This window comes from Dicentrarchus labrax, unplaced genomic scaffold (genome assembly GCF_905237075.1).
Source record: "Dicentrarchus labrax unplaced genomic scaffold, dlabrax2021, whole genome shotgun sequence".
Taxonomy (NCBI): Eukaryota; Metazoa; Chordata; class Actinopteri; family Moronidae; genus Dicentrarchus; species Dicentrarchus labrax.
This window is the reverse complement of record NW_026136713.1, coordinates 7,500,963-7,528,213: the sequence shown is the minus strand read 5'-3', so window position 1 is coordinate 7,528,213 and position 27,251 is coordinate 7,500,963. Positions and strand designations below refer to the sequence as shown.

Below are 27,251 nucleotides of genomic sequence, written 5' to 3'. Positions count from 1 at the left end.
GCTCAAAGATAAATGAATCCAACAGAGAGACAACTGTTAAATTAAGAGCAAGCCTTTTATTCTAGCCGCAAACACAACACAGATACATTCACATCAAAGTGTCCAAAACAAGGCAACGAATACAAAGTGAGCTTCTCGCGCTCACAGTCGTACATTCCCACCTCACTGCCAGAAGACTACAGATCCCAGAGATATGAAGGCAGCTGAAAGGGAGGGGAAGTGTGTGTGCGTGTCTTCAAGTGTGTGTATGTGAGGGTGTCAACATGGCAAATGAATGGCGATGGCATCGAGTCAGGACAGGAACAGTCCTCACTGTTCTGACTGAGTCAACAAACCAAGACCGGGAGAGAACAACTCTATCTCTAAATAAAATGTAAACATAAAAAAAAAATAATAATCACTCCACACTTTTAACACAATTAAAAACTTCAACTGAAATATCTCAAAGTCACTGAAAGAGAGCTCAGCAAGGATTTAAAGCATAGGTTTGTTCCTAAAACAATACTCACATGCCAATGTGTAACACTGAAAGACTTAATGGGTAGGTATCTTCCAAAGTTACAGCCTTTTTAGTATAAAAAGAAAAGTTTTACCTCCTCTGCCGGAGTATGAACTGCTCCATAAAGGAGCAATTGTTCACAATGGTTATGAGACAAGAGTCGATGGTACAAATATGTCTTTGGAATAAACTGTGTGAACTTCTTGTCCCATTAGAAAATGTCCAGGAGCTATTGTGACTGACTGCACCAACCTCATTTAACTAGCCCTGCGAGTATAGTCACTACGTCACCAAGCTTCTACACCAAATAGTTTCATATTAGCTTCTACTAAACTTAGAGCAGACTATATTTTCACACAGAACGAGGACTGTGGATTTTGTCCCCCTCACTTACATTGAAATTGTTTTAGAAAAGAATCAATTTACAACAACCAGTAACTCTTTCAATGTACATGTGAGTGCTGTTTTAAGACAGATTTTAATAATTTGGAACCTAGCCATTAATTATTTGGTCAAACCTTATAAGCAAGCAAAGTGGTGAGATCCTGTGGTTCAGGGCATAATACAAACTACATCCACTCCAAATGTATCTACAAAATCTACAGTGTACATATATGTCGGCTACAGCACAGTAACAAATGCAAGAACCAAAATCTAGCAAAAACAGATAAATTAAATTATATCTCATCTAATATCCAATTGAATTTATCTGTATGCTCCACTAATAAAATAAAACTTTAAATGTTTGCTTTTGGTAAATTCATTGCAGAGATGACCACGGAGTGCTCGTTAGTGTAAGACAGAGAAGCAAAGCAGCAGAAGGAGGAGAGAGGGAGCGCAGTGTGTATCACCATACATGGAGCGGAAACCAACGCAGGTTAGACTGAGTCACAGACAAACTCGCCCCTCTCTCTCTCCCACAAACACACACACACACACAAATCACATCAAGATGAGGACACGCATGTTCATATTCACAGCCAATATCTCACACGCTCACTAACTTTCACACAGTCTTTGTAAACACCTGCCCTCTACTGAAACACATTCAAGTGTCTATAAATAAGCCACGTCAAGAATCAAAAAGAAGAAAACATGTAGGTCACATTTTCACAACAGGCCTCTCTTGGCTTCACCCTTTTGGAAAACAAGTCAAACTTATCTTGACAAGCACTTGTTTACAAAAGCATCAACTAGGCACTGTTTCATTTAAAGTAGGATAGACCCATAAGTTAATTTAGAGTGACTAAAAACTAAACAGTCCCTTTGGAAAAGTGGTTGTTAACTTCAATAAACATCAACAAACATCACTAAATCACTACTTCTGTAACTAAACATACAGGTGGGTGTACAGTGACAGCAAAGTCTCCACGCAGCATTTAGGGGGTAGACTAGTGACCATTAAGACATTTCGGATCCACAGTGGAGGTGTTCCTTCTGCCAGTGCAGGCCCAGTTACCTGCACACACATACAGAAGTCCATGAGTGATTGCAGCACTTTTAAAACTGGTCCTGTGTTGGTTGGAAGTGCTTCAGGTTGCTGGTGATCGGAGTGTCCCTGTGTAGCAGCTGTCGTCCATCACTGATGTTCACTGTCAGACCACAACGATGAGCTTTCCACCACATCTGTAGACAACAAGTATGCAAACGCATGCAAATGTTAGACTATATTTTATTCTTGGATAGAGTAAAAATCTTAATTTAACCAAAAAAAATATATAATAACTTAACACTTATTTCCAAGAATTGTAACACAAGTAACCACATTTTTAAAGGATAAGGGCCCAGTCACACATGCACAAATTCACTTTGGCAGGCAATGGTCACTCCCCCATGTGTGACCAAGCCCTAATGGGTTATTTGCTTTGCAGCCAACTGAGTTATCCAAAAAAAATGGGCACTATTAATGCTTTCAATGACTGACTGTTTCTTTGTAAAGTTTTGAGAGTGTTTTAATATCTCCTTAGCAGACACAATAAAAGCTGTATCATTATTCTCATATAAAACCCTGATATGATCTTTGATATAGAGGATGAAATAGTAAACTAAACATAACAAGCATGTGGAGAAAAATATCTCAAATGCACTTGCTGTTTATGTTCAGATATAAAAATAGTTAAAATATTTATTTTTATTTATTTGCATGCATGAACACTTTTAGTCTAAATAATATAATTTATAAAATGTTAAGTTCCTCTCAGCCTTTTTGAATTTCTTAGTTCTTGGGACTTAAAAGGTCCAGTGTTTAACATTGAGGAGGATATATTGGCAGAAACTGAATATAATATTCATAGGTATGTTTTCATTAGTGCATAATCAACTGAATATAGGATTTGTTGTGTTTTCGTTACCTTAGAATGAGACATTTTTATTTATAGAAGGAGTGGGTCCTCTACTACAGTGGCTACCATATTGAATGTTTGTACAGTAGCCCAGAACAGGCTTTACAACTTAACTGTGCTGTACAAAGTGCAATACTTTAGTTAAGTCAAGTGGTCATTTGTTTGCAATCTGCAACTTTATCGCATTTAGATGCAACTAAATCCTACACAATGATCCATTAAAATCTACGCTAGTTTTCTCAGTGTTTGTTAGTCTCTGGAGGTCACCTGTAATTGTTTTAATCCGTCTCCTCCTCCTGTCCTGAGTCTTTCTGAGTGACAGGTACGACAGTTGTCCCTAACAAACCTCTTCTTACAATGTAGGGACACGAGGGACCACTGGGGATGTCTGCAAAACCTGCAGGACGAGAAGATGAAGGTGAGAGTGCGAAAGCACAAAAATATAGAGGCTTATTTACACAAACCTACAATTACTCAAGCCTGATGTGTTAGCGTGTACATTTTTGACCCCAAAACTATTGAACTACTAATGAAGTTACCTTTCATAACGACTTCTGGCAGTCCATAGGGTTCATACTCTGTGTCATCAAACGCGGCTGACAGCTGCGTCCTGTTACGGCGGATTCTTTCAGCTAGACGGGCTGGGTCAGCCGGGATTGGGAAGGAACCTGAAAACAACATCTTGTCTCCCAACTGTACCCCATCAGATAATTGGACAGGAGAGACAGGAGGGGATTCCACTAACTCTTCTTCCTCTTCTTCCTCCTCCTGCTCCTCAGTCTGTGTGTACGCACAGTGGAGTTCAGATGCTGTCGGAGCACTGTGAGAAAACAAACTCTCCTCTGTTTGACAGCTGACACATTTCATTTCTGTCCTGACATCATTATCTGAGGAATCACTGGTTGTGTTTATTTCACTGGTTGCCCTGGAATCATCTGGTTTGGACTCAGGATTCATCATGTGACACTCGCCTCTTTTGGTGTTCTTATGTCCTGAGACTTTTTGGGAATCTTTGGTGATCTGTTGTTGACCTGTCTTCTCAGATGACATCTGGATAACTTCAGTGTCTCTCTTCTCTTTGTGTTGTGTTTGACAGGTATTTGACTCACGTAAGAGGTTGATCTCCTGGTTTTCTTTTTCAGAGTCCTGAGTCAAGAGAAAAACATAACAATTGAAGGCCTAATCCTATATGTGAACAAAGATATGTACCCAGTAATTTTAAGTCGAAGCACTTCTCTCCATTTTCCTCAGTAAAGACGAGTACTGAGGACAGGCAGGTGCTTTTGTGCTTTTTGATACAAAAAGGTAAAACCTTAGCATTAGGAAATTGTTAGGGAGTTTCAGACTGTAAATAAAGTGTCACTGTAAATACAAATTACTTCTTCTAGCTTGGGATCAATAAAGTATATCTATCTATCAAAATGGACGACATTTATATACAAATAGCTACAGGATTCCTTCTGAAATATTTTAGGAAACCTTGATATAAGGAGATTAAAACACAAATAGTCTGGTATGTAAGAGAGTGATGATAAAAAACAAAACAAGACAAACAAAAATCACCATGTCAATCTCAGAAGTGTCCCAATGGTCTTCTTGAAGCGCTGCAGTCTTTTTAGACGGATTAAGACTTTTAGGTTCAGGAAGATTTCTGTGCTGCAGTCTTATGGCAAAACAAGAAAAAAAAAGTTAATGCAAAGCACACAAAAGAAGACAACAGAAGGTCATACTTACCTATATATTAAACTGAACATGTATACATAATCACCTTACATATATGCATGTAAACATCCAGTGTGCAGGATTTAGGAGCATCTAGAGGTGTAGTTGCAAACTGCAACTTCCTCACTTCACCCTCCACTTCCAAGTGCAAACGAGAACAATGGTAGCTTCAAATGTAAGTTATTGCCATATTTTCATTGCTTCCTGGTATGAGTGTGTTACCTGGAGAACAACATGCGGCCCTGCAGTTTGTTGGAGGAGGAGGAGAGGAGTAACTCATCTTCTCTGACGATGGTCACATTACCAGTGCTCTCCTCAACACCGAGGTCAGGCGTCTGAATCTGGGCCTGGACAGTAAGAGTCAGAGCCGGTTTCTGTGTTCCTGGCAGGATGCGGGTCATCTCATCAGTCTGCTGCTGGTTTGACAGAGACTGTCTAACAGCAGAGATCTGGTTCTGGGTCTCAGACTGGTTGTCTGTGTTAGGAAGATTAAATGTTGGGGCTGGTTGGGAGGCCAGTCTCCATATGGCAAGCTCATTGGCCTGCTGCTCTGTCTCCTTAGAGAGAGCCCGTAGCTGCATCTGCAGCTCCATCACCTGGACAGGAGGGGAAGGACAAGACACACTGAATCAAAAAGACACTCCAAATATAATAATAATATATATATATATATATATATATATTTATATATATATTTATTTATATAAATTTATTTATATATGTATCTATTGAATTCAAAGCATGGATGTCAACATCTACATTGCAAACTCCATCACATATTTCATTTTCCTGTCCACATGTAGTTACTTAACAACCTACTATCTTCTTCACTTAGACATGTCATTGTTGTGATATAATGAGGTGGTAAACTGTCACTACCTGTTGCTGTAGGCGGTCAATCTGAAGCTGACACACTGCCTCCAGATCCAGCTCTTCTTCAGTCCTTGTAGTCCTCCTGTCTTCCCTTTCTGAATCTTCATCTTCACTCGTTTTCACATTCTGCGGTGGTGACTGTTGTGCATCAGCAGGGATGTCATTCCGCACACTAGATGACCTCTGCTCCACCAAGCAGGACAGAGAAGCACTTCCTGTCTTACGGCTTTGGTTGACTGGGTCATCTTGGTTTTCACTGTCAGTGTGAAACACTGGGGTGCTGGTGTCCGAGTCAGTCAAGTTCAACACTTTTTGTTTCAGCAGCTGATTCTCCTGTCGGAGAGTGAGCAGTTCTGCAACCAGGTCTGCTGTTCCTCCACCTTGACCATACTCCGTCTCTCCCATGACACAAGCCGAGTCATGGTTACTCTGAGTCTTGTCTGAGTGTACAGAACCTGAATGCTGTTCCCCTAACCACAGTGGATCATTGTCACTAATAACTGTTGGTCTTTCAGCATTAGATATCACGGTCTCTGGTTCACCTGCATCTCTCTCAGCATTAGAGCCACTGTCAGCCAGTGAATCTTTAGTGAGGAATGAGACAGCACACTTCTTTTCCTGGTTTAGTTGAAGCCCTGAGATCTCCACTGACCTCTCCTCTTGTGCCTCTTCTTTTTGTTCTCCATCCTGTCCCTCAGTACCTGTCATCTCCTTTCCCTCTTTTTGGGCCTTGAGTGCATCCAGCTCTTGCTTGTAGCGCTGCAGTTCCACTCCCTGGCTGAGGAGGGCACTTTCTTTCTCTTGCAGCTCAGCTAGAAGGCCAGAGATGTGCTGACTCTGGTTCTCAAAGGCCATGGTTAGCTGCTGGGTCTGACGTGTCACCTAGAAAGAAAACAGAGGAATAGAGAAAATGTTGAAGCCAGAGCTTTGCTGTGTCTTAGGAACAGGTACACAGTGCACATCTTAAAAAGGATAACCAAGTAATTCTCTGGTTTTAGTGTTGACAAGTCTCCGCTTAAAAGTTATATACTTCCTTTAATGAGTCAGTTCTAACATTTGTTAATATATGTTGATTTGTTTATCTCAATCTAAAAACCAAAAGCCAATTAGGAGAAAATGTGAACGCATGCCATAAAGTCAATGCTGTACATTTAAATGATCTTTGCCACTTGTCAGACAGATACAAGAGTTATTTTATTCAGCTCTTGGTTTTTTAAATAATGTGTAATTTGCCCTAGTCTACCAGTCTCTGGCTTCTTTTCCTCACGGCTTTCTTAGATGGTTTTGATAACATCTATATATCCATCTTTATTTACCTGACTCTGTAGGGCCTCCAGTTTAACCTGGTACTGGTTAGCACGTTCTGTCTCCTTTGCATTTTCCTTCTGCAGGCATTCTACCTCTTTAGCCAAATTTGAGAAGGCCGGCTCATCCTTCTGGACCTCAGAAAGTGTCTGTTTGTGGTCTGAGCGGGAACACCCAACCAGATAGTTTTGTCTGGTGTCTTCGAGCTCAGAGGCCACACGACCCGTTTGCCCCTCATCTGATAGAGGTAAGCGTTCAGGATCTATCACAGTTCGCTCTTGCTGGATGAGATCTGCTGTTGCCTGAAATACAAGCATGTTGCGTTGGTTGGTGGACTGGCAGAAGAGGAGGTGCTGCTCTGGCGAAGGGATGGGCTTGTTGTTGCAGCAAACCATGTTGGAGTTGAGCTCATCATCATGGAGAGTCAGGTATGTTAGCGGGCTGTTGGCAACTGAGAGTTTCTCTTCTTCCAGCGAGTCTTCTTTTCTACTGCGCTTTAGTTCTTCCAATTCAGCTTGAAGTTCTTCTAGTTTTGTGTTCAGCTCCTTCTTTACATCTATGTCTGTGTTTGTTATTCGGTTCTTCTCCTCTTCCTCTCTCTTTCTCTCTTCTCGTTCTAAAGCAAGCTGGGCCTTTACCTCCGCTAGCTGTTTCTTTAGCTGGATATTTAGCTCTATCATTTCACTCTCCCGGTCTTCTAGTGCCTTGTTTTTGTCCTCCTCCTGCTCCTCTCTCTCATTATTTTCTCTTTCCTCCCTTCCTCTCTTCATCTCTGACTCCAAAGCGGCCACAGCCTTCCTCAACCTCTCTGTCTCAGCCTTCTCAGTCTCCAGCTGTGCCTTCCATTCCTTGTCCTGCTCCTCCTTCTCCACAGACCGGCTGGAATGTTTCCGGCTGAGCTGTTTGAGCCGGGTCCTGGCTTCTGCCTCGGCCCGTCGTTGGGCTTCCAGGTCCTCAAGTCGTTTCTGTAGTTCTTCACGTGCATCATGCAGCTCTGAATGCAGAGTGGCATTCTCTCTCTTGAGTTCTTCAAAGGCCTTGTCCTGCTCTACCTGGAGAGAAGTTGTCTTTTCATCAGAAAGCATCAAAGTGCAATGATCACCATCCATAAAGGTGTTGGTGGGTGTACCAGAAGTAGGGTGAGAGGAACTAGAGAGTACATGATCAAATGTGGAGTGTTTGTTTGGCCCAGAGGTGTCACTCTCTATTGCCTCATTTCTACTCTTGTTCTCCTCCTCGTTGCTGTTTCTTCTGTGTCCTCCCTTTTGCACACACTCAGAGACTGGGGGGACAAGGACAGTAATGTGTTCTGAGTCAATGCCTTCTCCCGGCTCTCTGTCAGAGGGGTAAGACGCTGCATTCTCTGCCCCTCTCTTACCCACTTCTTCTTTGCTCTTCTGCTCAGCAAGGGTGGCAGCAGTGGGCCTCTTGATGTTAGGTGGTGTTCGAGAGTAAGAAGGTTGAGAGGAGAAACTCTGTCCAACAGGGCAAAACTGGACAGGTTGTAGAACGGGTGGTGGGGCAGCTTTTTGTTCTGGATTTAAAAGGAAAGAGATACAAACAGCAGAATAAAAGATGATTTGTTTTAACTACAGACAACACATGCTCTAACAAATATCGGGCAGAAATAAAGCAGTAAATAAAGAGCTTATCTATCTTTTTTTAAATTAACTTGTGTTAATTACTGGAACAGTGTTTTGATTTGAGGACATGGATGGTGTATCATTGACCAGCAGGGGGCAGCACTGGGATAAGTGATTTATACATTACAGGGGAATTAACACAACCAATTAAAAATGACTCAGAGTCCAGTGGAGAACCAGAGCTTATCAAACTGTGTCAACAGCTCTCTCTACAAGAACTCATGTTCAAAAACATATCACATTAGCATAATTATTATCAATACATATCCCATGACTGATAAATTGTCCTCTCTTCCACTCGCAGCTCACTCCTCACCCTGCTGCAGTTCTTTGACTAGACGAAGGGTGTCGGCTAGCTCCTCTGCCAGTCTCCTCCCCTCCTGTTCCAGAGCTTGCTCTTTCTTCCTGCTCTGCTCCAGACTCACTGCCACACCCTCCGCCTCACGCAAGGCTTCCTAATGTGAGGTTAAAAGATACAAATGAAGTGGATTTAATCCAGTCAAATGGAACTAAGTCATAAACGACTGAATTTATTTAGGTATTTAGAAGAAGTGTTCTAGTTGGTTGTAGTAGTCAGTTCTCAGTTGAACCTTTATTATCCCTAACAATGGCCTGTTTTGAGACAGAAGGTGTAAAATATTTTTCTGTTTTTCTGTCATTTTTCTGACATTAAAACTTCATCAGCCTCTCTAAAATATGTCTTTTACATGTATGCCCATGATATATTTAATTTCTCAAAAAATAAACCACTAAAAATTATATAAGGGGAGTGTATAATTCTGCTCAAAGTCTCATTTCTAATATTTGCAACTGGAATGTTTGTATTTGTACAGCAGGACTTCCATATAAGGAATAACTGTGTAAGAGCTGCTGATGTATTGAGAGCTACACGTAAACAGTGTCACAATAGCAAAAAACCAGACAAACAAGCCACAGATAAAGGCGGCATTAGTGTTGCAAGCTGGTATACAAGTAATGGACTGCCACAAACAAACAACTCAGTGTGGCTGTATTGAGCTTTGGTCTGGTATTTTAAAACAGTTTTAACAAAGGCTTTGTCATGCAGTTTTTCTATGTTCAAGTCGAGCAGTTCATCACCCAGATTCAATATTTTACAGTCGTTTTATCGGGTACAGCAGGATATGAAGGTTTATTCCTTGCTTAAGCGACTGGCAATTTAGGAAATTGAGCTCTGTGAAATGCTCTCTAATGCTACACCTTTACGAAAACATAATAATGCTGCTGGATGACTGAAGAAACTACAATTCATTTATAATTTATTTACAGTTCACTTGGATAAAAATCTTAGACTGACATATGGCACATCAAGATGGTGTTTAAAAATTTACAGGGTTCATTATATTCCCACTGCTCAGCTAATGAATAATTGACAAATGCAGACCCTGACTCACTAGACTCAGGACTATCACTATTGTGTGTGTGTGTGTGTGTGTGTGTCTTTGTTACCGTCAGTTTGGCTTGTGTCTGGGCCTCTTTCTTCTGGCTCTCCTGTAGCTGTCCCTCCGTCCACTTCAGTTTCTCTTTCAGATTGTCCAACTCTTTGTCCAATGTCTGCTTCTGCAGAGACAACTGATAGAGGATATTATGAATCAGTAGCTGGTAAAAAAAAAACAGGGCAAAGGAAATCAAAGAGGATTGGATGAGAAAGGATATCAGAAAAAGATGGAAGTAAGAGGAAAAAACAAGAAAGAAGAATAAAGAAATTAATGACTGTTGTTGTAGGCGCAGGAATTAGGACCAGTGAAGGGAACGGGAAGGGGGAGAGCAATCAGTGATCAATAGCAAGCATAAGCTGTGTCTAATGTATTGTCTACCTCTGTGGGGAAAGTCACAAAGACTTAACAAGCAGTTCGGCTTCCCACCAGTGCTCATCATCAATTTTGCACATTATCTCAAGTCATGGTACATGTGAACAGTCTTAAAGGTAGCATTATAATAAAGTACTGTGTAATATTACTGATACAATTTTAGTAATCACATTACATTTACTAATCTAACTAATGGGCTGTTACCTGCATTACTTTCTTCAACCTTTTTAGATCCATTATTCTTGTGTCTCATGCTGCCTTCATGTCATGTTAGAAATAGCAACATGTACAGTACAGTGTACATGAAACAGAAAACAAGACGGTAAATACAAATATAGCTCACAGTGTCAATTAATGGCGTCTTTTAAAGACAAACTTCAGAGAATGTTTCTGTGGTAGCCCTAACCCATTTTACACCTTCTGCCACTAATATGGGCTTTATTCTACAATATGTATTGACACAATAATTGTAAGTAAGTCCAGCTATTTAAGAGATTAAAGCAGTCAATGTCATTTGTAGTGTAACTTCATTGTGTTCATTATTATTAAGAGAAGTAGCAGGGACTGTGTACATTCTTTACTCATTTCCTGCAACAACTTAACACTGCTCAGGAATTATGTCTACATGCTAGTCAAATCAGCAGATAATTTTTAGTTTCTGTGACAGAAAACTTCTTTTAGATTTCTGGTTTTTCCAGTTTCTTGGGAGAATTTATGTAAATGTTCCTTCTGTGCACAAGGAGGTAATTATATGTTGTTGATGTAGTTGAATGTCTCTGATTTTGTATGTGATTCGATTCACACAACTGTGCCTCTGTATTTACTCTCTGCAGCCTTATCAGATACAACAAGATAAAATCTGTGTGGTTTACAAAGGGCTTACGATATGGTTTTAAGGGACACTGTGGGTAGAATGAATGCTCATTGTTAAGAATTTTTACACCAGGGCGAAAAGCATAGGAATTAAGGTCAAGGAATTTCTTTTGTATGCGTCAAGAGGTTCACCATTGCGCCGAGATAAGAATTGTATTATTGTTCTGCTGATAAAAAATAAATACCACAGCATTCCTTCACGTAAAGGAAATCAAAACAAAAAGAAAACAATGTCTTTAAGCACAAACACACTCCTCCTTTTCATGCCACTTGCTTCAACACACCTGCATACAAATCTTCCATCAATTTTCACCCTCATCCCGCAGCCATGCCTTAATACCTCTCTTACTACAAACGCAGAGAATGTCTCACACACACAAGTTATGAGTTTGTTTCACGCTTACATAACCCAAGCAGAGTCACACGGTCATTACCTTCGCTGCTCAACCTTTCCACTGGGGAGAAACCGAGAGGAGAGGAGGGCGAAGCGGAGAGGAGAGCGGGTGGTGGGGGGGGGGAGGAGGAAAATAGAAACACAGAGAGCAAGACACTGAAATAGAGAGCAAGAGAAAACAACAAGGGCAAGAAGCAAGCGTGGGAGAAGAAGTGAGATAAGTTTATTGACCTTTGGTACAAATAATATAAGTCCCAGGAGAAAGAGAGAGGGGGAGAGGAGAAGGGATAGAGAAAGGAGGAAAGAGAAACAGGAAATGGCTGAAAAAACAGAGCAGACATACGAACCAAAATATAAACAATATGTAGAGAGTATCATTTAGGTCCTCGGTTTCTAGTGTTGATGCAGATCTGATTTAAAGGCTTTATCTTGGCAAATGTACTTGTATGAAAAGGCAAATTAGAAAGCTTGTTTGCTCTGTTCATGAGTATGATTTAGTGACTTTGTGTGTGTATTTACCTTGTCCACCTGGGCCTGCAGGGCGTTGTGGAGCGTCCTGGCCTGCTGGAGCTCCTGGTTGAGCTTATTCACCTCCTGCTGATGCTGCTTCTCCAGACACTGCCTCTCCTTCTGAAGCTCTGTTAAATCCTGGAGGCAGCGCAAAGCAAGAATCTGAGCTACTATCTTTGAGTGTAATGTGATACAAATTATATATTTTTTCATGAATGGAATGGGGCAAAAAGCAAGTTGGACACAAAACTGAAATTTTCTCTTGTTTCCAGTTGGTTCATCCCTCTCTATCTCACCCTCTGGTGTTGTTTCTCCAGCTCCTTAGAGCGTTGTTGTTGTTGCAGTCGGATGCTCTCTGCATTCTGCCGCTGACACTTCAGCTCCTCTTGTAGCTGCTTCAGCCTTTGCTCAGCTCCTGATGCCTGCCATACAATCACACACAACATATTCTCTTTAATACTGACTATTAGACAACTTGGGGGTCATTATCTTTGCTGCTGTCATGGGCTTAGAGTGTCTAACTGTAACATTTGTGTTTGTGTCTTTTATATGTAGGTCACTTCTCTAACTCTTGCTTATGTGAACACATTTGTTATATTGTTTTCGGTTGGTTTACCTCATTTTTTATCTGGTAATGCTGATTAACGTTTCACACTTTGAGAGAATTAATGGGTAAATTGGCAGCCTCCGTTATCCTTGGCATTGTACATTGTTTGCCTAAAGGTTAGAGCTCACAAAATAACTGGATTGTTTTCCAGCTTAAGCTTTCATAGTTGCTGATAATAAAGAATTGTGATTTTAGTAGAATATTTCCATCATGTTTGTCATTTTAAGGTAAGTTAAAGAAAAATGTTTTGAGAAATGAGGTCAACACCCATTTTGTGGAAAACAATAGGGCTTACAAGAAATATAAAACATTAGCACTGGAACGAATGACACTTGTTTACAATAGTAGTACCAGTTGTATCAGTAGCAGTAGTGTGTGTTATTACCCGTTCACTCTCCTGGGCCATGCGTGTGTGTGCCAGAGTCAGTTCGTCACGGGCTCTCTGAATGTTGAGCTCCCTGGCAGCGAGCTCCTTCTTGCTTTGCACCATTTCATTCTGAACCGACTTCAACGTCCCAGCCTTCGCACACAGCTCCTCCTCCAGAGCAGATACACGACTCCGCAATGCCGATACAGATACTGGTGGATGGAACAGAGAGTATAAAACCAGGTCTCGGAAAAACAGATTTCACCTGAACACCTTTTAAGTACACCACTAAGACAATCTTTTAAGGCCAATTAAAGGCCAATTAAAGGCCTTAAAGGACGGTACCAGTGGTTTGCAATACTGCGCACCATCTTCCAGAAGAAAACAATGGGCACAAATATTGATTTCATTGTTTAAATCTGAATCTTTTAAGTCAATTTAAGTTATACACCCAGTGTAGGAGGGATTTTAACTTAAATAGGAGAAAGGTGGTTGAATGGGTAGAGACAGAAGAGGAAATACTGACAAAACACATATTGTTAACAAAGTTTTCCCCAAAATAAGCATCGACATTATCTGCAAAACTAACTTGATTTCTTACAACTGAGCACCAACAGTCAGCAACACAGCAGCAAACAAAAGGGGTCAGTCCACAGTGACTGGTTATTGACAACCACAGCTGTTGCCTGTGGATATCGGGCTGCTTATTTCCAAAGCAACAGATGAAATCAATTTACTGTCTGTCCAATATGTTGTTCAGTATCATTTCTCCTCTTCCTTTAATTTTACAACACTGTTCAACTTTACGCAGTAAAGTAACGGATGACTACACATTGAAGTATCTATAATTATTATTATTGTCACCACCAAAACATTTTACAGATATAGTTATTATCACAATTAGTTATATTACTGATCCAAAAACAACCCACTGTCACGTTCCACAATTTATACATTTACCATATACAACCCCATTAGGAATTAAATTAAATGATACAGTGGATGGGCATTTTAAAAAACACAGCAGCTAAAAGGCACACCTAATGTAAACACTGCCCCTCCCCCTCTGTGTCCCAGCAGCTAAAAGAAGCATTTATTCTTTCACATTGACCTGTCCCCTTCCTGCTCTGAACAAACACACACTGAGTGGAGCTAAGAGAAAGAGGAATGTTATGTCACAATTATAAAGTGTACAAAGAGTCGCTCTACATGATGAAGCTGGCCTGGGAGCAAGCAGAGGAGTCTCTGACTGAGCCAGTGATTTCTACACAACCTCTTATGTAACAGGTGTTGGTTGAGGTTATACAGAGTACATGAGATTCAGGATGATCCCACTGCTTCACGTAAGCTGAGGTAGTCCTACCGGAGCTAAAAACTAAACCAAAACAGATAATATTTCATCATTTGCCATTATTGCTCAGTCCAGGATCACAAGAACAACAACTTCTTTCCAGCAAATTGCTGAATACCCGTCAGTATATCAGCCTTGATGGAAATATGGAAATTAGAGCTAATCATCTAAAACCTTAAGGACAGCTATACTATATATTTCTTGGTCCTACTAACAAGTATTGAGTGTGTCATCAAAACCTGATATAGATTATTCTTCTGTGCCAAAGATCTCCATTGTTGCCAGAACCTTAAAAATGAGACATGCTATTGCAACATATCTCAAATAAAGGTTATTTTGGACTTCTGTTTGAGTAACATCTGCTAAAAACTACTGCCCATCTATTTTAGGAAATTACTGAGCATTTTCTTGGGGCTGACACCCACAGACAGGGAAGTCTAAATATTTAGAGCTTGACTATCATTGGTTTTCCTCTTTTCATGGTATTTGCTGACAATAGACATTAAGAAAAATATAAGATTTATATATTTTCACTACCTTGTCATTTCTGACCTTCCAAAATCATACTTTGGCTAAAGGGCAAAAGTCAACTCTAAGTTATTCTGACCAGAGTTTTCTGGCCATCTCAGTCAATATTCAGACCAACGTTTGCTGCTGTGGCCACAGGCCCTGGACCAGCCTTTCCACTGATATCAGGTTACTGAACAATGTTGACATGAGGTTTGTCAACAATGTTTACTTTATAAACAGCATCTGAAAACGTATTTGTACTGACAGGGTTTTTTTTAATTGATGTCTGTAAAACCCTGTATCAGAGCCGTGATAAACTTCCAACAAGAAATCAGGGGCCTGTGTCTTACAAAGCAAGACTTAATGGGCAGTTAAAATGGATAACAGCACTGAGTAAAACCCAAAACTTCTCGGTTTACTTCAGTCTGTGTTGGGTTCCGGTCATACTTTATATAGTTGTCCAGCTACCTTTATTAAACCCACTTTAGGAGACAGGCTGCTGGGCTGAGTTTTATATGTACATTTGTAGGTGCCATAATCACCAAGGTGACCATTTGACATCCCCACTCACTGTCTGTCTCTGCCCTGTAGTCCTTCTCCTTCGAGCAAACCCCCTGCTCAGACTGGCCTTGACTGACGACCTCAGTGCAGGGCGTCTGGGGAGAGGGCGGGGATCGTCTCTTGGCTGTTGGCTTCAAATCATCCCGTTCCCATGGAAACGCAGCCATGGGAGTGGAGAAGGAGTCTGATTGGTCAGATGGATGGCGGTGCGGTGTGTTTCTGTGTTGTTGTCGTGGTAACGAGGCTGTGGCCACTTCTGAGAACTGGAGCCGTTGCTGATGGGAGGAGAGGATTAGATGAAGAGACAAAAGGAGGGTGTCAGGATGTCAAACTAGACAGAACATTTTAGCAGAATTTACAAACAACGAGACTCTAGGGTTCAAGCTCTCTCACTTTGACTTTAACTGTCTTTAAGAATGACTTATTGCCATTATATTCATAATATATAATACTTCCTGAGTGATAATTGGATTCAGTACTCAATTGTTACAACTTTTTCTTTTTGTCTGGAAACAACCGCAGTACATTATGTTTAGCAGTGCACTAGTATTTATCCCTCGGGATAAATAAAGTATCCATCTATCTAGTACGTAAAAACTAAAAAGGAATAAATTGGGTGATATTCCATATTATCTTATTGTAAACAAGTCTCACAACAAAACCAGCAGCAATAAACATAGGCACTCTAGTGTATTTTAAGTCGAACCCAGGAACACAGTTCAGCCTCCTAAACACTCACTGACGCAACTAATTGGCTCAGAACAAGGGCACTGTAGTTTATTTAGCACTTCATCTTCAACAAATACTGTATTTTCTCCTGTTTGAGTAATATTTGCTAAACTCTAACAGTCTCCAGCTGTTTAAGGAATTACTGAGTTGTTTTTTTTAAGAATTCATGTATGCATTTGTGACCTTTCTAAAGATTTATGACCTCAGTAGGAATGGGTTTGGGCTGAGAGCCACAGACAGGCTGGGGAAGTCAGAAAGGAGACAGACTAACACATTGTTGGTTTTGGTCTTTTCATGTAATTTGTTGACAAGAAAAAAACACAGAATCATATCTTTTGACCTGGCTGTCAAACCAGCCATGACAACAGCACCATTCTTAATTAATTAGTTAATGAGTGGAAGAAAGAACAAAAGAAAGAATAAAGAAAGTTCTGGTTGAGATGACGTGATCCAATTCCCACAAATACAGAATTACAGCTTTAAGCTAAAACCCACATTGATCTTCTTGAACTAGCCTACACAGCATAAAAACATACTGGTACTTACTCGGATGTTAGGCGCCCGACTCTGTCCTTCATCTCTATGCCCAGGCCTCTCCTCCTTTCTGCTCCCTACAGGGCAAAAACACAACATATGGATTGGACCTAAAACCGATCACCAAAGCTGAACAGACACAACAGCAGCGAAGAACCCAACTGGTTTACTGCCCAGAGAGGAAAGAGAAAAACAGTCCCCAGAGAGTGAGGGGTTGGGAAAGGACAGGAGCTAAGGGAGTTTATTTTTAACTTCTCTTGCAGTTTTTTGTTTAATTTTCCACACTATACGTGCATTAATAAAAAGATATAGAAGAAACCAGCTGATAGAATAAACACAGGCGTTAGAGGACTGTACCATTATGTTCCCAGGGTGAGGTTGTATTCCAGCAGGGTGTCGAAAACAGAGTGGTATCTGCTGACCGGCTGCTGTTCTGCAGCTTCTCCAGCTCTGCCTCCAGCCTGCCAGAGAGAGAGGGATTAAGGAGAAACCGAGGATGAAGGATTTGTCTTTTAATATGGCACCATTAACCTCATCAACCCCTGAGATTGATTACAGTTTCATGGCATCTTAAACTCAATCCAAACTTCAACTCAAACTGAACGATAAACATTTAAAAAGTACAATGGGCCATTTTTAAATGGTGTCCAGTAATGTCATTCTGCACATAGTGGTTTCAGTTTTACAGATGCCGAACCAGCCCTTTACATTAGGAAGAAAATAATCTTAATTCTATACTACTGATGCCAATTCCTGAACGCTGATCTGATAGCTTTGTTTTAGATTTACTGGATCATCAATCATCAACTGCCATATAATTGATTTTCCTCTTTCCATTTGTGTAAAACATGGCAGAAAATCAATCTTTCATGTTGCAGATAGCTTTAAGAATGAGTTCTTTCAGAATTATCTGCGACAAATATCCAACAAAGTAATCACATTTGATTAATAAATTATATTTTAAGTTTCATTTTAATAGCAGCTAGGTTATTGTCAAGGTAGAAACGCAAGGGTAGAGAATGCAACACAGACAAAAAAAAGACAACTAACACACAAGACATATTAAAACCAGAACTATTGACAGAGAAGCTAATTGTCCCAGATAATTTCCACTGGTCCTAACCTTTTGACTTCCTGGGTGAGTTTGTTGTTGAGGGAACGAGAAGCATCTAGCTGGCCCTCGAAAGCGCATACTTGGGCCTGCTTGGTCTGAAGCTCCTGGGTCAGACGCTCCCTGCTGGTCACCGCTGCCTTGGCCTCATCGCGAACACTCTGGAGCTCTCTCTGCACAGACTGGAGCTCCCCACGCACCTCCTCATACTAGGCAGGGGGGGAGAGAGAGAGAGAGAGAGCAAAAAGGTACATACTTTAGGATCACAAAAAATTTAAATGACAAATCCTGTAAGGAGGCAGAATTATACACGTCGTCGAGATATTTATACAATATAATTTTGATAAATGTTTGCCTCTTTTAACTACTTTGCCTAACATAACAAAACAGAATGTGATGGACTAGTACAGGCACAACCAAGTAAACAACCAGACTTTAACTTAACATAGCTTGATAAGAATATTTATTTAAAAGTAAACTTTGAAATTGATGATATGTTTCACAATTTGTTGTCATACTAATTCATTTTGTGGGGAATGGCACTATGTGAGTGATAGCCATAAACCAACTTGGCTCCTTGTACCTTCCCAGTCTGTTTCTCAAGGCTAGTTTGGATGTTGTCCAGCTGCAGCTGTTTCTGCTTGTTCTCTCTGGACAGTCGCTCCTGATGGACCTGCAGCTCCTTCACCTTTTGCAGGACCCGTCCAGACAGCCCTACTGTCCAATCCTCCTCAGCCCAGCTCATCTCTTTCTGCCTGGGCCTACCAGGGTCAGACAACACAAAAATTCAAATACAAGTTTCTTCTATAGTTTGTCCGCATTATAAGACACTCTGACGAAAACATTTCCTTTATAGTCTGAAAGGAACTGAGAACTTGAGGTTGCTGATTGTGTTTGGCATCAATGCCATAATGTGCCAGCTGACCTGTCCTACTCCTGCCTGACAGATCCAGAATCAGACAGTTCCTTGAGTCATGGAAGTCAATAGCTGGAGTGAAGAAACTAGTAACACACACAGTCTGTAACAGAGAGGAAGTACAGGCCTGTTAAGTAAAGTGCAGGTAGTTCTATGTCAATTTGTGTTGTGACAGAGGATCCACTCCATCCCACATGTATCTAAACATGTTTCAATCATCTGTGCACCTCTACCTCTGTGTCCTGTCTTGAATATGTTATGTTGCTAAGGCTTTGATCCCTCTGGGAGACACTGGTTGTCACCACTGGGCAGCTGTGACTCAGTGTTTTCCAACACAGACTGCCTACAATGTTCCAAGAGCACTTCCAAGCTGAAAATAAACCCCTTCTCTCTCAAACTTCTGCAACAATCGCTACATTTTCACACAAAAACTTAACATTACGGGTTAATACCAAGAAATGAACAAAACCAGTGTTAAAAGTGAAAGGATCGGAATGAAGAAAATCCTGATTGAACCTGTAGAGGTTAATTCTGAACTCAGTTTTAACATGCATTTGTGCCTCAAGGCTACTAACACCATACCTCCAGTCAGATAGTTTCTGTCATTGCTTACAGGTTGTGTCACTGATTTTACCTGTTACTGAAAACAAGAATGGCAAAAATACTCAACTAAACTGACAGCTGTATTTGTGAAACACACACCTCATATAACAACTTGACGAGCTACAAATACTGTAACAATACTTTTGCCGAGGGACATCATACGAGTGAGTGAGTGTGTGTGTGATTTCATTAGGTTGACATGCTTCCTTTAATAAGAACAAGATGGTGGTTAACAAGTTGCATTTGGTTTAGGGCTGCAACTACCAGTTATTTTCACCGTTTATTTATCTCACAATGTCTTACATTATTCATTAATTTCAAGTTTAGGTAATGAAAGGTGAAAAAGACCCTTGTCACAATTTCCCAGAGCCCTTATTTTGTCAGAAACCTATCCACCTAACCTAAAACCATATTTACTCTACATTAAATATAACAAACAGAAAAGCAGCAAATCCTCATATTTAAAAAAATAAATGTGAATGTCAATATTTTTTCCTGTATAACTGACTTGATTAAACCTGAATTAAATTTTAATTAAATATCAAAATTGTAGCCAATTAACTTTCTGTCACCAACGAATTGTTTCAGCTATAGTCTGGTTTAATGACAACATATTAGAATAATAAAGTCCTGGACTTATCTCCATTGTTGTCACTGGGTTTTATCACAGTCCACCTACAGAGACCTACTGGTATAAAACACATACTGAGGATTCATCCATGTTCATTATTACATGACAGCCACTTAAACAATGACTACCTATCTTAGTTTCTGGGTGTTGATTTGTGTTTGCCAGCCTAAACGTCCTGCAGCAGCTCGGAGCAGGTTTTTGTTCAGTAACAGACGGAGGATATATCCAGACATTGGACGCTGGCCTGTGCTCAACAAACGTCGGATCACGAGGTTCAAACAGAACAACAGACAAGTTCAAACAGAACCAAAAGAAAAAGGAATTACAATCTAACATTCATCATGAACACTTTCACTGTGTTAATCAGCCCCGTAGCTACTATCACCACATGAGACAGCCCTTTTGTATCGGCTGTTACTGCTTGGTCCATCAGCGGTCAGTGATTGACAACTAACCTAGCAATGATGCTAAGCTAACCCCAACTAAAGCTACTTACCATTCACTTCACAGAGTTAACGTTACAAAGGGCGCCACACACACACACACACACACACACACACACACACACACACACACACACACACACACAGAGAGCGGGGACCGGCTCTCACACCGCTCCTCTCCGGTTCCTCTCCGGTTCCTCTCCGCACTACGGACGGACGGACGGTCGCGTTCAACACAACCGACGTTAACTGACAGTTTTCATATCTCACAATATGCCGCGCGTCTCGTGCAGCTGACAAGCCAACAGGAGTCGTTGTGGCACGAGGCGGAGTTGGGGGTTGGTGACGTAGCGGGGGGGGGATGTTTTGGGGAAAGTCCTCGCGCCGGCGTGAACCTCTGATGACCTCTAGCGTCAGTACCTCACCACTAATCCGACCACAGCCCCGCTGTCAGGGAAACGTGGATCGATATATATCGATCACACATCAGAGGCTCAGTCTCAGGAGGTAGTTTGAATATAGGAATATATAATAATATAATATTGATTATATTTAACAGAGACTGAAGTAACAAAACAAGTAATGTGTGCATTGGCCTAACAGGAGGCTATAATAAAACTCTATAACAATTAGTAATATGGTAGTTTGAAAATGTAGTTTCAAACTACCATGTTTTCTTGATTTCATGATTTCAGCCTTGGTAATAATTATAATAATAATAATACATTTTATTTATAAAGCAATTTTTTAGGAAGTCAAAGACACTTCACTTAAGTTAAAATAAATAAATAAAAGAAAGAAATACACTAAAAAGGTGGAGTTGACTGTCTGAAACAGCCTCTAGACAATCTAGTAAGTGGACAATTTGTCTATTTCCAAGGTCCATAACACATTGTCACACTGAATGTTTTGTTTTAATTTGATTATAATTTGATTTGGTAATATGGGGATAGGCACTACTTGTAGTCTCAACCACACAATAAACCTGGAGCAATGTTTCAACATACCATATTGCTCTCAATTATGTACAAAAAGTGAAAGGAAACAGGGCTCAATTGGGTCCCAGCAGCTCATTTTATCCATGGCGCCCCAGTACAGGTTAATTTGTCTATGTGTCCAGCAATAGTTGGTTTGTTAACCAAAATCAAAGACACATTTCACACAGAAGTTTGAGATTTGCATCCAATAAGTCAAAGTATGTTGATAATTTACAACTTGTGTTCAGTTGACACATCTTTATAATTCATAAACAGGTGGGGGAGGGGGTATGGTGTATGTGATTTATACTGTATACATACATCATATGTACAACAGATTTAATTTGTAGTTTTAGTATTACACCTCGTGCCTCTTCGGGTCTCACCACATACATAATGACTGAAACTGAGCAAGACACAGCTTCTGTAAATGTAAACTGTAAATGCTTTATCTGGTGACCCAATCTACCTGTTAATCCATTTGGTGACACTGCACAGAGACACACTGAAGAGATTTCTGTTCGATTAAACCACTTCTCAAGTTCTGTCTAAATTGGACACTTATATATATAAACATACTGAATAGTTACACACCATCACACACATACATATTGATGAAGAGGTTACTATTACCAAGTCTTCTTGTCTTTTGAATGTATGTGAATGAGTTTAAGACATTCTTTTACATGCTTTACTAATGTCCGATAAAGATACAGTTTGATACTCTGTACAATGTGAACATTTGGCTGAATATTATCCCTCTACATTTGAAAGACAGAAGTTCAGACACGCACCTGAGCTTACACTTAAAGCTGGGATATCATTGATCACCAATAACATGGTAACATATCTAGAAAATGGCTTTATTTTTGACACTTTTCGAAGCCAAATTCTTAGTTCGATCAACTGTTTCTTGCTGAAACTGTTATCCATATACACACGTTGAATCTGACCAATTCAGGAAGCTTAATGTTAAGAAGATATTTATTTTATTTTATAGGACAGCTGAAGATAGACAGGAAACGGAGGAGGGAGAGAAAGAGAAAACAATGGGAGGCGACATGCAGCAAAGGGCCACAGGTCGGAATCAAACCAGAGCTGTATACTGTATGCTGGAGTACTACAATGGAAAACTCCTTCAGCCTTTTTTGTTTAATATCTGGTGATTGTAGCTAGTGTTGTGCAGAATACTAGAATTTTTAATCATCAAATAAATTAAATGAATCAATCAAACACTGGTTGATCACTCAGTAATACACAACCATTCCTGTTTAGTTACAGCAGTAACAACATCCACTGTAGGCAACTGTAATTAGATTATAATAGTCATTACAATCACTTATTCTTCCAGGTAGGCTCTGGATTTGAATGTAATCTGGGATTTGGTGGCTCAGTGCTGAGTGGTGCAGAAACCCAGAAACTAGCCTGCAGTTACCTCCCATATACTGTCACAAGATACCGGCTGGTGGGACAGACTGCTAAAACCTGAGAGTTTACAAGTGTGAAAAAGAGATTATGTGGGCAGTTATGTAATCTTAGTGCAATGCTTGGTCATAACAGGCTGGTAATTACAGGTGTGCCTGAGGGATTATTGCCTACGTACTGTAGGAGACCATTCTCAGACATACACCGTGTTATTTTCATGGGCTGTGCTGTGCAGTTTAAAACCAGAAAGTATGCTGGTTAAAATGTCCTGACTGCCGAGGAACATCTTCTGTCAGGCACTCTGAAAGTGGTTTAAAGTACCTTTGAGCAAGTTGTCCAGCTTACTTGTATGTATATGATGAAACCTTCCTTTAGTCTTTTACACATTCAGAAGAAAGAAGGGTTGAAATGAAATTTTAAAAAATAGCCATAATTAGCCATCTATCTATTATATAAACACCCCACCTGAATTCTGTCATTCACACACGCAAACACACACTCCTCGCCCAGGTGAACGCTCATGTGGGGTAAGCTCATCTTGTCACTCGCTCATTATTAATACAGGATTACGTTTATTCTCAATCCCAAACTCACACTACACTCCACGCACTCCTCACAAAAGTGCACACACTGTCTGCCAAGGACCGTCAAAGGTAGCAAGGCAGTCAGGTAGCTGTGTGCCGCCGGCTGGAGTCAGAGGAGTTTCATCCTTTTTCAGTGTACATGGAGGCCTGCTGTTCATCTGGCTGCTAACAAGGGCTTTACCAGACAACAGGTGGATTTCTGTCAGACGAGAATACACTACAGTTTTGTAAATCCAGTTCCATGACGGTAAGACCATAATTAAACTTCTATGATAGCATTTAAAGCAACAGGTGATAACGGTCTTCTTAAGAAAACATGTATTCATCAGTCATATGAGTTGTATTATTATACCTCATGTTTTACTTGAACAGACTTTATACTCGAGATTTATCTGACACAAAGGTTTTACAGTATTTCAGAGGTTTCTGTTCGGCCTTCTGAAGCTTAGATTTGTAAATATTTACAGTAGCTATGATTAAGTCCTTAATTCTGATCATTTACATCCAAATGTAAAAGATCTGCTACAGTCTGACTGCTGAGGTTATGACATTTTGCTTTGTCTGTATTCCCCAATATATTTCTAAAATACTACAACCCCAAATATAAACATGCTTAAATGTAGGTATGGTGAATGCCAGTTATAAATGATACTGGATTTGTGTTCTTAAACTACGATATAATTCCATCCTTTCCAGATGTTTCCTTGGACTGCTGTTTTCTCCCTTGAACCTAAAGTGCCCGGTCAACGCAGCACTGAGGAACTGGTCACCAATACTCTGATGTTGGAGTTGGGGGCCATGGTGAAGCGCACTGAACGCATCCGTTTGGAGCGGGCAACAGAGGGTCGGCGCCGCCGGCGCAGTTCTTCCTCCACAGCTGATTACAGCTGGCTGGCCACCACCCCAACCCCACAGCCCTACGAGCTGACACCCAACGACCTGCTGGAACTACAGGACCTCTGTGCCAGGATCCCTCCTGCACAGTGTGGCCCTTTGATCGTCAGGTGAGAAAGAAAGATAAAGGGACACATCTATACAAAGTGGCAGAAAAAGAGAGATATAACTGAAATTGAAACTGAGAAAGTCTGAGAGAGACTGAAACAGAGAATGGGTGTAGAACCAGATACAAGCAGAAAAGATGCAGAGAAAAAAGAGCTGGAAAGCCACAAAGCTGGAGACGACCTTAAAGACTGAAATAGAGAGTCAGACGGGTTGAAATGAATGGACAAAGACAGCGAGGAGAAAAGAACATACATAGCATATGAAGAGGAGAGAGCAGCAGGATTTCAGTCTAATCCCTTGAAGTGTTATCTTAACACCCTTAACTATAACCTACAAAGTAAGCTGATACCCCCCCCCTCAGGTGTGTAGGACTGGGGTAGGAAAGGGACAGTGTACAGTGTACAGTTTATACAGGCACATTTACATACATATTGGGCCATCCGAGCATCAAGTATGTCCGTTCAAACCTCGCATTAGAATTTGTCTACAAATGCGTCTTGAGTAAGCGGTCGTGATCGGATCTCCCTTACCCTCTCTATAAGCAAATAAATAAATACATCATTCCTGTTTGCAAAGACCAAATTCTTTGTTGTTTTTAACTAGAGGCCCATAAGCCAACACGCTGGGACAAACAAACACAGTGTTTTTTATCCAAAAAAAAGAAAATAACATAATGTATAACATTTGCTGAAATTACAAGAAGGCCCAAATAATTAACAAATGGTCATAGAAAAAGTTTATTATGTTTCTCCTCACTCAACAACTCTTAAAATTGCATCATTTTTTAGGGAGTCTGGGGATATTGTGTTCAATGGTGAAATCTGTGGATTCACAAACTGCTGCTTATCTGTGCAGATAAGACTAGAGATGTAATGTGCATTACAGCGAAACCACACAGCGTGTTTCCCTGTGCACTTACAGTCTGTGAGCTGAGCCCAGTGATCCTTCGGTGTGGCCCAGAACACATTTGTGTACACGCCGCTAATATAATGAGGCCATATGCAGCCAGGACCACCTTCGAATGTGGTCTGAGCAATCAAATCTCAATGCGTCCTTAATGTGTCTTCACGTCTGTACTTAGAGCTGTTCATTTGTGACCGGATCACCAAACACACACATAAATACAAGGTGTTTTTGATTTGACATTTTCTAACAATTGATAAAAACAATTAATTACATTTCTACTATTCAACAACATTGTACTTGTTTTATGTACAATACACACCTCAGCCACAGCCTGTTCACCCTGCTGCCATCTGACAAGGGATACAGGAGTATCTGCTACTGTAGACTATAGAGGAGCTTCTTTCCTCAATTAATCCTCCACGCTCCGCCATAAAGAAAATACATGGAACTTCTTACTTCACACATGCGGTACATACTTTCTGGGTGTATACGTGTATAAAAATATATGTATATAAGTTATGTATTATGTATGAAACAATGTGTGTGTTATTTTAGACCAGGCTGTTCCTAATAATCAGTTCTCCCTCCCACTACAGGTTCAGGAGGTTGGTGTCACAGATGGAGCCGGAGGTTCACGAGGTTCCCCGTCTGTTTCGCACGGTGCTGCATGACTGTGTGGACGAGGTGAATTCAAACGAAGACGTGCAGGAACCCGTCATTGAGAAGCAGCAGCGCAGCAAAAGCCTCTCTTTCGATACTTTCCGCAGCAAGTTCCGGACGGGTCACTTCTTCAAGGGCATGAGAGGCTCCAGGGGGAATCTGCAGCAGGAGGTGGATTGGTCTGATGAGGAGGAGGAGGATGGAGAAGGAGAGGAGGAGGCCATCAGGGCCAGGGCGAGGAAGGGAAGGAGCAGAAGTATGCCAGAGATCAGCCCTATGGAGCAAAGTGCCCATGGCTGAGAGAAGGGAGGGAGAGTCAGGGGAGAGACAAAGGGAGGGAGAAGAGGAACAGTGCAGGTAGGGAAAGAAAATGAGGAGTAACGACGTGAGGGAAAGTGAAGCACAAAATATAGATGACTCAGCATTTTGTAAATATGGGGAGGAGGGGGAAAACAGGGGATGTTGAGGAAGGAGGGAAGGTAGCATTCAATGAAAAAGGGGACAGACTAGATTTGAGGAGTGTGGGCTTAGAACAAGTTCTTGACCCTCAGGAAATCCACCTAATTGCAAATGAATTAGTAGTCTTTAGTCCACCCCAAAAGCAAATATTGTTTTCAGTTCAGAAACATGTGGTTGTGCTGCTGGGTAACAACTTGTTAAAACAAAAGTAATGCTACATTCACACTGCAGTAAAAGTGACCCAAATCTGATGTTTTTTGGGCCAATATGTGATTAAGATATGGGCCACATTCAAAAAATAATGTGAACAGCCAAACAAAAAAATCTGAATTGAGGACTAAAGCTTGACAGTGTGAACGTAGAGTCTACAGCCATACTGGCGGCTCAGTGAGGCTGTGCTTAGGCACTGTAGTACTAAATGCTAATGTCAACAAGCTCACAAAAACAATGCTAACATGCTGATGTTTAGCAGGCATCATTTTAACCATGTTCACCTTCTTAGTTTAGCATGTTGTGTGTTTAGTGCGCTAATTAGCACTGAACACAAAGTGCAGCTGATGGTGGTGGTGGGAATGTCATAGGTTTGCAGGTATGTGGTCATAAACTGAATTTTTGGAGACATTAAAATCTTCTATCTAATGATGATGCTGGATGTCAGAGGATCGCCAAAGTGATCACAATACATCCTGAGGGGAACATGGAAATCCAGCCAATATTTATCAAGACATCTCACTCAAAACCACAAATGTTAACCTGCTGCAGGAAATGTCAGGTCATTAGGATACATCTCGGAAAGTTATGGAAAATAAATACACAAAGTTCTCATCACTTCTATTTGGTTAAAACAGTTTTTTTTTCCTTCCACAAAGATGTCTGTTTTTTTTT

General features: G+C 40.7%; 2 protein-coding genes across 4 annotated transcripts; one reads left to right on the top strand and one right to left on the bottom strand.

The window, feature by feature from the left end:
- Nucleotides 1–36: 36 nt before the first annotated feature.
- On the bottom strand, nucleotides 37–20,679 carry si:dkeyp-115e12.6 (centromere protein F). Of its 3 annotated transcripts, XM_051420879.1 has the most exons (19): nucleotides 20,407–20,679; nucleotides 18,686–18,779; nucleotides 18,344–18,521; nucleotides 17,773–17,969; nucleotides 17,007–17,110; nucleotides 16,662–16,726; nucleotides 15,397–15,661; nucleotides 12,983–13,176; nucleotides 12,287–12,412; nucleotides 12,000–12,128; nucleotides 9,852–9,974; nucleotides 8,701–8,839; nucleotides 6,753–8,275; nucleotides 5,443–6,318; nucleotides 4,786–5,159; nucleotides 4,396–4,504; nucleotides 3,381–3,987; nucleotides 3,109–3,238; nucleotides 37–2,125 (listed from the first exon to the last, which is right to left on the bottom strand). In XM_051420879.1, exons 3-18 carry the CDS (start codon nucleotides 18,503–18,505, stop codon nucleotides 3,120–3,122), a joined length of 5,112 nt encoding a protein of 1,703 aa, XP_051276839.1. In that variant the 5' UTR covers nucleotides 18,506–18,521; nucleotides 18,686–18,779; nucleotides 20,407–20,679; the 3' UTR covers nucleotides 37–2,125; nucleotides 3,109–3,119. The 3 variants fall into 3 exon arrangements, with proteins under 3 accessions (XP_051276839.1, XP_051276838.1, XP_051276841.1); XM_051420878.1 differs by lacking the exon at nucleotides 18,686–18,779; XM_051420881.1 differs by lacking the exon at nucleotides 18,686–18,779 and having other exon boundaries at nucleotides 4,405–4,504.
- Nucleotides 20,680–23,361: 2,682 nt separating this feature from the next.
- zgc:162144 (RD3 domain-containing protein) lies at nucleotides 23,362–26,214 on the top strand. The gene is made up of 3 exons (XM_051420487.1): nucleotides 23,362–23,586; nucleotides 24,036–24,343; nucleotides 25,844–26,214. The coding sequence occupies exons 1-3, from the start codon at nucleotides 23,581–23,583 to the stop codon at nucleotides 26,205–26,207; spliced, it is 678 nt and encodes a 225-aa protein (XP_051276447.1). The 5' UTR covers nucleotides 23,362–23,580; the 3' UTR covers nucleotides 26,208–26,214.
- Nucleotides 26,215–27,251: the final 1,037 nt, after the last annotated feature.

Bases quoted from the DNA above. Each gene is read 5' to 3' on its own strand.
- zgc:162144 (XM_051420487.1), top strand. The intron at 24,344-25,843 runs GTGAGAAAGAAA...CTCCCACTACAG, and splicing joins TGTGGCCCTTTGATCGTCAG to GTTCAGGAGGTTGGTGTCAC.
- si:dkeyp-115e12.6 (XM_051420879.1), bottom strand. From the start codon at position 18,505: ATGAGCTGGGCTGAGGAGGATTGGACAGTAGGGCTGTCTGGACGGGTC. The intron at 5,160-5,442 runs GTAGTGACAGTT...CCTCCTGTCCAG, and splicing joins TTGACCGCCTACAGCAACAG to GTGATGGAGCTGCAGATGCA. The intron at 4,505-4,785 runs GTAACACACTCA...TTTTGCCATAAG, and splicing joins GGCCGCATGTTGTTCTCCAG to ACTGCAGCACAGAAATCTTC.